We start from the raw sequence: 12491 nt of genomic DNA, 5'->3' as shown, positions 1-12491 counted from the left end.
TATCAAATCAACAACAAAAATCTGTTGTCACCGTGCAAAGTTTGATGCTATTTGTATAGTTTGTGAGAGCTGGACCATAGCTTTTCAGCATCTTTAAATTGTCGAAAGAGCAGTCAACAGCTTAACATACCTTCCATCCCGTTTTATTTGCTATGCGCGTGTTATAGTAATCCACGGTCCCTAAAATAGTCGCTAAATAGCCTATAGCGTCCAATTTGTCATGGTGTCGGGGATCGGGGGGGGGGGGGAGGACTCTCTTGTACACGCCCTCAGCATATCACTAGTACAAACTTAATTAAATCACCTTGTTAAATGATTGACGCGTGGAGGCGCTGTCCTGAATCCACCTAAAGATCGCTCTCCCGGATACCTGACGCAATATTAAAACGATTGGAATCTAGAATGCAAGAAATTGAGAGATCGACTAGTAAAGCGACCTCATGCTAATCTTCGACTATTGCCATGGTAAGTCCATGTTTACAAATCTACTACAAATTCAGATCCAGGTAATAAAGTTACCTTTAGTAATTAAGTTAAGTGATTTAGTGATTAAGTTTGTTTATCTTCACATCATCGCTATCCTTCACAGGTTTCCATAGTTTGAAGTAAATTTTGGAGCGATTCTATAGCATTAGACTGAAAGATCTGTCGCTCGAGGACGCTCTCCAGTTTCCTCTCCTCTTATTTAGAAAGCGCCCTCCAGCGACGGATCTTACAGTCTAATCGACCATATGGTGCACTCAATTTTAAGGGACTGGTCAGTTTCTTCGGCGGGGGGGCGGTGGATTCAGGGAGGGGTCACCCTGTTTTTGACTTTGGTCATGGGGGGGGGGGGGGTCACCATGTTTTTGAAATGCCCGATGGGGGGGTCAGTGTGTTTTTGAATTTCGACACAGGCTCATCATTGCCTAAAATGCATCGTGTCAGCCACAAATTTCATCATTCAGTTGCATTTTTCGGCGCGCCCGTAACTTTAATAAGCAGACATATTTTTCAGCACTCCCAACTTTCGCATATCAGGCATACATACATCAAAGATATCTGTATGTTCAATATTTTTCAGCATGCTCTTTAAGCGCATTACTTTGATATATCAGACATTTTTCAGCATGTCCTGTGCATGACTGTAATATACAAGACATATCAGAGATATCAGGATGTTTCATATTTTTCTCCGCGCCCTTCGGGTGTCATACTTTAATAAATCAGAGATATATGCCAGAGATATCTTGATGTTTGCTATAAGTGAAAGTGTACCGTTCTGAAATATGCATTTCATATGATAAGCAAGACAAATTCCTGATGCTTTTCTGTTCTCTGTATGAGAGAGAATTCAGTATGAGAAAGCAACATGCACAAATATTTCACAATATGTATTTGATACAGTGACTTATTTTAGAGGTAGAAAAATGACAAGATATCTTTCGTTCTCATTGATGCACTGTTTTCCTTTGTGTCTCAGGTTTTCTGTAGAATGATGCTTATAATGACCAAAATAACAGTTAAAAAGGGCAGTTTTTGTCATTATTAGCGGTGCTTTTATGGTTTCAATGTTACAAGAAAAGGTCATCTCAGACACTGCACACCTCAGATTTGGCTAAAATGCCTCTCTATGGCTCCTCAGGAGATTTCATTGGAAGGCTGGCAAGTCTTAAGCTTAACACCCATCAAAATTTTTGATTTTCTTTGATATTAATGATTGACATCCATTTCTGTACAACAGTTCAGGACATCTGGTTAAGCATAGAAAGTGTGAAATACATTCACAGCTCATTCAAAATGTACTGTATTCAAACTTTAAGACTTAAACTTTGAAATTCATATCTTACAAGTGACATGTCAACAATTTCTTTAAAGCACAGAATGACTGTTAAAATATAAATTTATGTAATATATATATATATATATATATATATATATATATATATATATATATATATATATATATATATATATATATATATATGATTTGTGTCCACCTTTTGTTTTACAGTTGTCACGTGCGGGGGGGTCACCCTGTTTTCGAAATTTGGAATAGGGGGGTCTCCCTGTTTTTAAAAATTTGGAATAGGGGGGGTCAGCCCCTTTTTGACGTCGGCAAAAAATAATTCACCGGCCCCCAGGCCAAAGAAACTGACAAGTCCCTAAGGATTAGCCTATATTTAAGATATGATTGTCTGCACCAATTTTTACAGTGATTTTAACTTGAGAATAACTGTACTCAGGGATTCTCTTGATCTCCCTACAGTGGTAAAGCACGAGTACAACACGGGAATATACATGTAGTTGTAACAACATGTATAAGGTCTAAGCTTAATGTGCAGAAAATGTCGAAAGTTCAAGAACATGAAGCTACACTGACTTCTTGCCATGAAATGAGAATTGTCTAGGATTGTTCTGTTCATAGCGGTGTTTGCAAAAAAGAAAGCTGGGGCTAAAAAATAAAGACTTGTGTCCGGTCACCGCGTGCGTAATTTCAGAACCTGCACCTCACGTTTTTTTTAGGGGGGATGGGATTTACAAACTCATCAGTGCAGCTATCCTTGATTTTCCCTGTTTGCATGTCCAAAAATGCTAAAAAGAAAACGGAAGTATTATGCAGCCAGTGATAAAAGACAATAACTGTTGCATCAATAGTGCCAAACCAGCATTGTTAGGAATAAAAAAAGAAAGACTAAGTAAGGAACAAAGGGATAAAAAGAAAACCGCGTCGCTTGCCGAATGTCAAGAAGCAGAAACATTTTTGTTTTTGGCCTGGTCCAAAGGCATCCTTGCTGGCGGAACCGTTCTCAATGCAGTAATTTTAATACCATCATACCCCAGGGGACTCGGACTTCTTGTTTATTTGTGTCTGTGTTTGTTTGTGTGTATGTGTTTGTGTTTGTTTATTTGTTATTTTTAATAAAATAACAGCGAAAAGCTGTTTGGTTAATATTTGTCAATAAAGAGCAGTTTATATATTTGTTTGTTTGTTTGTTGATATGTATTTCCGATGGTTAGGGTTAGGGTTAGGCTTAAGTTAGGGTTAGGGTTTGGGTTAGGCTTAAGTTAGGGTTAGGGTTAGACTTATTCACTCCATCTGGTCTAACCCTATCCCTAACCCTAGCTTAAGCCTAACCCTAACCCTAACCATCGGAAATACATATCAATAAACAAACAAATAAATAAATAAATAAATAAACAAACAAACAAACAAACAAACAAACAAACAAACAAACAAACAAATAAATAAATAAACTGCTCTTTATTGACAAATATTAACAAAACAGCTTTTCGCTGTTATTTTATTAAAAATAACAAATAAACAAACACAAACACATACACACAAAGAAACACAGACACAAATAAACAACAAGTACGAGTCCCCGGTGATCATACCCGGATATAGTACATCTTCCACTATACATTTTAGAGCCTTCAACCGGATCTCGTTGCGTAACTGTCAGTAGACGTATGTATCGATTTCTTCCTGGTTTTTCCGTGTTTTTATGTCCCTTTAATACGCCATCTGAGAATCTGACTCCACAATTTACTTGTTTTGTGTTTTGTGTTTTTTTATTTTTTAACAAAAGCTGCCCCGTGAGATAATGGAAAGGTGCGGTTGAAGTGCAAATGAATCTAAAGCTGTATATACTTATGGTCAGAACGTTGTAGCACAAGGTCTGTGTTATTTGGCCGCCAGTGGTAAACGCTAGTCTTGACGATCGAAAGTTATCGTTGGCAAAGCGACAGACATACGCGAGAAATAACAGTACATAGGAATATTCTCGGATATGACAACCACAACCGTATATGGGTGATTCTTTCAGAGAGCGAGTGGGAAGCTGCACATGGGGATACATTGACGAGAGACGGGCAGGTCTGTCCGAGTCGTAACAATAACATAGAACAAAGCCTTCAAAGTCCTTCCGGGATACACCTTTCGTTTTCAAAATTAGACCAAGAGAGGCGCTAAGACCTGGGCGCCGGAAGTTGAACAAGTTGTACGCCTTTTGTTTGTTTTTTCTCGGGACAGGGTCAGAGGACATCCCGTCATATGCCGATTAAGTTTCTGTTGAATGTCTATTCTAGTCTGATGACAGTGATCATGTACGCAACGCGGGGGAAAATGCGAGTGGCGGCGTTTGTTGTCGTACTATGTATAGTGTTCACCCGACAAGGAAAGGGCGATACCGGGGATGGCAAAGGATTCGAAAACCACAAGAAGGTAAGAGCGACTTCTTCAAGAGGAAATCCCACAAAGTATCAGGTGGAAAGTCGAACTCAGTACGACGCTTATGTTTCAACAACTGTCTTTGATATTTTATAAGCATTAAAGAATGCAGCTTGACTTCCTTGTAACTCATAAAATCACAGTGCGCCTGTTTTGACAGCTCGACGTGTTGATCGGGCAACAAACGCTGTACGACAGAGCAGTCACAGCTAATTGCGAGAGCAGACGTGCATGTAATATTTCGCAAACGTTGGCGAAAAATACCGTTGGAAGTTCTAAATCTAAACTGTCCATATTTTGATTTTTCGTTTATTGAATGTCCAGGGCTGTTAAAGATCGAGGAGACTATTAAAGACCGACTCCGCCACAGGGAAACGCACCCTTGGCTAAGACAATACGACAGAAAGGATATCGTACGTGTTTAAAAACATCGCAAATTCATCATTTTAAAGTTCTATATCCCTCAAGAATCGAAGTGCGCGACATTGGCCGGTTCTCCCTGAACTTCATAAAATGCGGCCATTTTAACAGGCAGTGCTTGGTTCCGTGTTGGCAATTTTCCAACTTCACGTTTCCTTCTTCTGCAGATAATCGATACGGAATATGACGGGTCTTTGGAGCTTTCACATCTGTCGGGTTCGAAGACGTTGCTAAGAAAGACCAGAGACGCCACGTGTGGTAAACACAAAGATACAAGTATTTTGTTTTCACTCCCTCTGTAACCCTTTCAGGCCTGACTTTCTACTAACTTTAGTACCGGAGCTACCTCTATATATGTTTAGGCCCGAGAGAGTTAAACAACATTTAATCTATCATCTAACGCGACTGTTGTTCTACGATATAGGTCACTCACCTAATTATGAAGTTAGATGAACAATAGCCGGCGTAGCTGTAACGTTTGATAATTTGTTCACTGTTTTGTTCAATAAAATAACAGTGTAGATTCGTCTCCTTGAAGTATATGGATACAAAAAGTATTATTTTTAGACTACAGTGGAAATAAGTCTTTGACTGTTCTGTGTCATCCCAACACTATGATTCTCGGCTTTTTCTGTAGTAGTATTTCTTTATATTTGGACATATTGTGCGGGATAGAGGGACTGTGAGTAAATCAAATCAAATCAAATCAAATTAAGGAAAGTTATATTCCCCCTCCCCCCGACATTTCGAACCCACTATACGTTCTGGGCTTGGGTTCGAATGGTTATAGCCAGTGCTAAGGGATTGAATATCCGATATGGTCTCAATGTTCGAGGACCTTGTCATTCTGGTCAACGTGCAATGTTTGTTGTTGTTGTTGTTGTTGTTGTTGTTGTTACTGTTGTTGTTGTTTCCGTGTTGTTGTTGTTGTTGTTGTTGTTGTTGTTCTTGAAAGAAGAATTCAAGTCCGGATCAAAATGTGGTTGTCAATAATAATATTAAACAGCCCTATGCCGGCTATGTTGAACACAAGGTTGCACACTGGACATTTCAAAATGATCTTGAGAGCAAGAAACCTTATTTTACAGACAAAAAATACTTCCCCTTTTTGAACGACTCGCGTATTATAGTTTAGCGTTGACAATCACCGCAGTACCCAAACGGTGAAGTACAACGGAAATAACAGTTTTCAATTTTTTGGGTTAAAAATAAACTATGCTATTTCATATTTCAGATTGTAAATCAGGAGGCCCCGTACCTTTTTTTATCTGTGAAGCAAATTACCCCAGGCTCAAAATAACCACTGCATTTTTAATTCAAAATGGCCGCCATTTACAAGAAAAGCCGTTATTCTTTGCACGTTCACGACAAGTTCACACGTTTCAGACAAGACAAGAATTCAAAGATTTAGAGAGTTCGAAAAGGTACATCGAGGCGCAGTATGCTTTTTAGCGCCGAAGTATTACTGAAGTCATTCTATAGTCACAGACACGCTGTCACACAGATATACAACTAAGTCGGGTTTTCAGGGACATCTCAGTGTTCTACCACACAGAACTCAATATATCACTCATGCACACATACACACACAGCTAGACACACAGACACACACTTCAAAGGTGAAATGAGAAGTCTAAACTTCGAAGTCTGTATTATTTTGAAAAGTATTGGAAATCGTATGTCATCTGCGGCTTTCGTATAATTCCCGATGAAATGTCCTTATGACAATAAAAAGTTTACGAAAAAGTTGATGGGTTCAGCTTTAAGGCTTGTCACTCTTTGATTGGCAAAACTAATAGAACAGCTAATAAAATTGTGCGGAAATTTGAGTAAGTGAATATACGATAAATTTCATTCTCTTTTCTGTCACAGAATGTGCATTATTGTCATAAACTTTTCGTTAAATTGTCGCTTCGATCAACGAAATGCTTCTAAGTCAGTGCAGTCTGTATATGTGTGAATACCACTTTATTGTTGACAACTGAATTTTAATCCGAACTAGAATCCATTCATTTACATATCATTCAGTATTTTACAAGCTTCGCTGCCTTTCTTCCTAAAGCAAAAATAATGATAACATCATCAAGTGTTACAGATTGGACATTAACATTTAATTAATTAATTAAGCATTTCATCATCATGATTTGTAGATCAAGGAACTCTGTTGAAGGTATACTGTCACCTGTTCTAATTTTGCCATAGTTACCATGGAAAGAGAAAATCTAACCAATCACAGATTTTAAGCGGGGGCCGTTTTTTAAAGACAGCGCCCCCACATGGGCATTTTGAATACTAAGGAACTCCCTTTGACCATATATGGACATATTTTAGATTACAGGTGACTGTATACCTTTAAAGAGACAAAACCTTTGGGGGGAGCAATCAAAATCGCAGCTCAACGAGATTTCTAATGACCTAAATACCCTTTTACTGTTTCAGGCGCCGCGAAAGTCCCCTCAAATCTCCCGGAAATAAAGGTTTACGAGTATTACGACTTTGACCATGATGGCGGTTGGTGGGAAACCACGCTGCGCTACTTTCAATTCTGGAGGGCAAAGGCAATTGAAGGAATCTTCGAGAAGGCAAGGACCGAGGCTGTTGCTGCATTCAAGACAAAAGGTAGATCTGTCAGAGAAAGGGAAAATATCACCCTGTATTTCTGTGGGGGAATATATGTATCGATTTTTCCTCCTGGATTTAAGTTAACACAGGGATGGTGGCCATTTTCAATTTCAAACATCGGCCCTTATGGTCAGTTGTTTCTGTGGTACTAAATTCGCACGGTGACCCTTAATTTTTATTATGGATTCTGAAAGAGAATGGTTGAAAGTTTCATTGAGGAGCGATAGATCAAAAGTGTAAGTCTTTCACTTTCGAGGCGCATACTACCTGTGAAAAGTCAAAGATAGACGACTGACATTTCGAGCCTAGATGCCTGCATAAGATTTACCAAGTTTTCTAAACGACATGATAGCATTTTACCGTAATTTTTAATACGTTTTTTTTCAAACCCTGACATTTATTTGTAAACGATGTAATTGTTTTATCACCGGAAGACCTAAATGCCGTTTGTCTTCCTTTGTGTTACATGCCTCGATGTGCGTGCAAATCAGCGCATTTATTTGAAAAGGAACATCCGGGGAGTTAGCGGGCCGGTGAACGATGTACTGACCGGTTTCCATGGTTACCCGGTCCAGTGAAGCCCTTCGACGTTTTTGATGTCAAAGTAAAATAGCCATGCTCGCACTGCTATTTTGACTTTCGTTAGAATCTGTTTGACACGATAATGGCAAAATTGTTTGAAAAATGCCCTGCATGTAACTAAATATCATATAGCATAACTGTGAAGAGGCATGTAATAAAAATATTTTCGCCTGAATACATGGGTTTATGTGCACTCGCAGCAGGAGACAATTTGCCCTCCTGGCGTCGGGCAAATTGTCACCTGCTCTCGGGCGCATAAACATTGCACCATGTACTCAGGCAATAATATATATATATTGCACTATCTCACTCGCCTCTGTTGCAGGTGAACAAGATGCATTTTGGTACGCCCTAGCCAGTTATAGAGTCGCCAGGGAGTACAGTTTCGACACGGCCAAACTGTTCGGCGATGCTCACGAGAGGGAGCGCTTTAAACCGTTGCCGGAAAGGTTGATGGCCCTGCACAACAGAGAAACTGGAAGGTGCCTAGCAGAGGATCTCGACAATGAAAAGAAACCTGACGTCGATGTTATCAAGGACGCGCTCACAAGCGGCAAGCTACAAGTTCATCTTGACAGCACATATAACGGTATGAAGGGACAATACCCCACGGACACTGCTATAGGAAGAATATGTACATATGTTCCGCGGTCACCCCTTTTTCCCCTCACGTAGATTCTTGCTTTAGGATATGTTGATGAAATGTTGACTTGACCTCTGTTTTTGCCTCAAGCACGATTTGAACCCATTGTTTCTTATGCCAATATTTGGGCAAAAATGTTGACTTTTGACGCACGTAGTTCGGACTATCCAGGATACACATTTAACCCCAAAAAGGGGGTAGGCCTACGGGTATAGGGGTGGGAATGATTGATTAGAGTGCCCCTGCGTGTTACGCCCAGTTTCTCATATAGATGATAAATTTTTTCAAATTGTAGTATATTGGGCTTTTTATTTGCTTATTTTGTTGTAATGTGATTTGGATTGGACTCCACGTTTTGAACGTTGTGCTACATTGGGAGAGGGGAGGGGGTGAAAAATACCGTAATAGCAAAAGGATAAAAGTACAGAAAGTCTCGAAAATAAAAATATGCAAAACATCCACAGGTTAAGATTTAATATTCCTAGGGGATAGATATTCAGATTCTGAAACTTTTACTTTGGATCAGCTCTGAATTTAAAAGGCAAAGCTTACAACAACAGTTGATAGTGGTAACACCAAACGAAAATTTATCTTATCGAGTATGTTATAACTTGCCCTCTGTTTTCAATCACAAAAATCCAATTACAATTTAGATTTAGGTATCATTGGAATTTCTTCGACGCGAAAGTACACAAAAAGCGCTGTCCATTGCAAGAGAGAGAGAGAGAGAGAGAGAGAGAGAGAGAGAGAGAGAGAGAGAGAGAGAGAGCGAGAGAGAGGAGAGAGGGGAGAGGGAGAGAGAGAGACAGGCAGACTGACAGACACAGACAGACAGACAGACAGACAGACAGACAGACAGACAGACAGACAGACAGACATAGTTTAAATTTACGGGCGGGGATAAACTCTTAGCCTATATAACGCGCTCGTTGCACTCGCGTTACGCCTCTCGTGACATCTTAGAATGATTAAAGCCTCCGCGATTCCAATCACCATTTCCGGTACTTTTCAGTCGTAAATTTACAAATTTATGTCGTTTTTACACCTCCAGTGAAATGGCCAGACTTCACGGCGTTGTGGTCTAGTTATCCCCTGTATGACAAGTACAGTTCGACCACGAAGCCTACATTAATCGAATACTGCAAGCTGTCGAAAGACCTGGAGGGCCAAAATTCGTGCGCAATAAGAGTGAGCCGTGCCCTGATTGCTACCGGTGAGTTCAAAGAAAAACGTATTCAATATATGTACTAGTTGATGGCAGTTTGTTGACTTGTTGTTGTTGTTGTTGTTGTGTTGTTGTTGTTGTTGTTGTTGTTGTTGAAGGTGTTGTGGTGGTGGTGGTGGCGGCGGCGGCGGTAGCTGAGAGAGAGAGACCACTGATGATTATAGAAAAAGTCTGATCGACGGACAGCCAAAATGTTAAAGAAACACGGAGACTGAAAATTTGGAATACATCTCTAAACATTTTATAAATTAGCAAATTATCTACACCCACAGAACATAGACTATACTTCAACCCGCACGGAGTGGACTGGGCAAGGTTTGTGAACGAAGACGGCGAAAGATACATCATAAGGGTGAGGGTGATGCGAGCGTACCTAGAGGGCACGAGGGGAGATGCTAAGATTACAGGAAGCACAGAGGACAACTTCATAGTAAGTCGCTTTTAACATGGCGAGACCGTGTATAAATTGGAATGCCAGGCGAGCTAGGGTCATGGCGAATGACAGACCTGTTCATCTCACTGTTTGATATGAGAGATATTTTGCAGGAGATGTTTGCTTACTCACTTGTCAAGGATTCTTTGAATTCGACTCATAAATCGGATATCCTGTTCATAATCATGTCGCTGGCCCAGTTCTTTTTTCTGATTCGCCCATCAATCAATACTCGACACAGAACATATCAAGTATCTATAGATGGTAAGGTTGAAGCGAGTTATGTTAAATAACCTCACCCTTTGAGCGCATTTCATTCAATTTTACGAACCAGTGGGCCTCGACAGGTACCGGATGGTCAATCAAATTAGCGGCGGAGTACAACTTTGTCAAAAACACATATCAGCTTAGTTTCAGTTTCAAAGTTTAAGTAAAAGGTTTGTAATTTCAAAAAAAAAATGTTATCGAAATTGTCGAAACACATGCGTCGCCAACTCTAAATAAATTTGACGACGAAAAAACATATTGTTAATATACAACCGTTTCGCCTGAGAAGATCCCTGTGTACATGGTTTGTGTATATTGGTAGGGTAGGAGTGAGAAGATTAGTGTTTTTACGTTGGTTACATACCATGTTTTTAAAGTTTAGGTTCAACATGTAAATGATCCATACGCATGTGTGTATAATTTCATCCGGCAAACTTTCGAGGCCCGATCACCACTGCCACAGAAAACTGAGCTGCAAAATCTACCTGCTTCTCGACTGATTAATAAAGTGGCCCTGTATAAAAAAAAAAAACAAAGAAAATAAATTACAGCAACATCGTACTGAAGATGAAATTTCAAACTTTCAAACCTGCAGACCTTATTGTAAACATCTTTCATTCATTATCAAAGTCTTGAGGGAAATATTGCAATACACTTTCACTTGAGTTCAAGAACCCTACAGAGTAGAACGAGTGATCTCAAGATGTCTTCTCTAGGTGGGACTTAACTATTTATGACCCAAAGTCGGATGACAATCTTACGTACTAAAATTAATCTCTCTCTCTCTCTCTCTCTCTCTCTCTCTCTCTCTCTCTCTCTCTCTCTCTCTCTCTCTCTCTCTCTCTCTCTCTCTCTCTCTCTCTCTCTCTCTCCAGGATAAGAAAGGAATCATCGTATTTGAAGGATGCAGCTTCAGCGACGCTACAGGCCACGTTGATCTGTGGAACGGTACAACCTGCGCTGGAGAATGTTATTTCCATAAATGCAACGATAACAGATTGTTTGAATTTTAGATACTGGACTTAAATTGCCAAGTCTGCGTTCCATGAAATCTCGCGAAAAGGACACCGGTCGTCAATTCAGCGCATGTGCCAATTTTTTGTGTACAGGTGTATTTTCTCCTAGTCTGGTACCCTACCTCGTTTCATTTCAACCTCTTGCTGTGCCTTGCTACAAAAAGCCCAGCTTTTGTAAGCGGCGCATGTTTCAATTTCTTATGTGCAGGTGTATTTCTTCAACAAAATACGGTGACAACAGCTGTAAATTGCATGAAATGTTAGAGTGTAAAACAATTCAGTATAAACTAATTTTCGTAGCTTTCGATCTTATGGAGTGTGACTTTATGCTGTTTGTGCGATCTTTGAGCAAACTTTTGGGTCCGAAATGAACGTTGCCCTCTAAGATTACGGATATATGCGTTTAATAGAGATTACGATCCGACTCGTCAAAAAATGCACGGGGTGACACTACTACGAAGGGTCACAACGTGAAATACAAAAACGAGTGTATTTGAAATGTCATGATGTAATTTGCTTTGTTTTGCTGTGTTTCAACAAGTACTGATTGCTTAAAAATTTCAACTCTCTTAAACTTTCGCTAATAAAAAAAGTAAGTTTTTAGCGAGTCAATTCGTCTCAAAGTTTTAATATCTCTTGTACTTTCAGCACTTCTGCACGTGACCGTGGGGGTAGTACTGGAGGATTGCCCAAAGGGAAAAACTCGGAGGGCGCGCTAAATCGCAGGTCGTTGCCAAATTCTATCGCAGTCGCACTAGCAAGGTGGGAAGATGTCCAAAGCAAAGTTAAAGAACGCCGAGTCAGATTTCATTGTGGAAATCGGTACTTGTCTGAGGGCGCCTTTTATGGTCAATAAATACCAATGTACCCTTGAATATAATGTTGAAGTGCACTTCAGCTGACAACGAACCCAGTATTTCTCATTCAGTCTTGCCAAATGTGTTTACACAATAGAATAGGAATATTCAACTGATGAAATGGCCGAACCAATGAATGAATCGTGATTTCACATTCTACATGTACATAGTCCAGTCCCGCAATGCTGAAGCACCCCAACCCCCTCCTTACGA

The 12491-nt window shown here is 39.9% G+C and overlaps 1 protein-coding gene across 1 annotated transcript; it reads left to right on the top strand.

Annotated features, from left to right (window-relative positions):
* Nucleotides 1–3627: 3627 nt before the first annotated feature.
* LOC139143765 (uncharacterized) lies at nt 3628–12033 on the top strand. The gene is made up of 7 exons (XM_070714315.1): nt 3628–4207; nt 4801–4891; nt 7073–7252; nt 8163–8426; nt 9532–9693; nt 9978–10135; nt 11281–12033. The coding sequence occupies exons 1-7, from the start codon at nt 4037–4039 to the stop codon at nt 11416–11418; spliced, it is 1164 nt and encodes a 387-aa protein (XP_070570416.1). The 5' UTR covers nt 3628–4036; the 3' UTR covers nt 11419–12033.
* Nucleotides 12034–12491: the final 458 nt, after the last annotated feature.

The sequence above is a fragment of the Ptychodera flava genome, chromosome 11, assembly GCF_041260155.1.
Source record: "Ptychodera flava strain L36383 chromosome 11, AS_Pfla_20210202, whole genome shotgun sequence".
NCBI classification, from domain to species: domain Eukaryota; kingdom Metazoa; phylum Hemichordata; class Enteropneusta; family Ptychoderidae; genus Ptychodera; species Ptychodera flava.
This window is presented reverse-complemented; position numbering and strand designations above follow the sequence as displayed.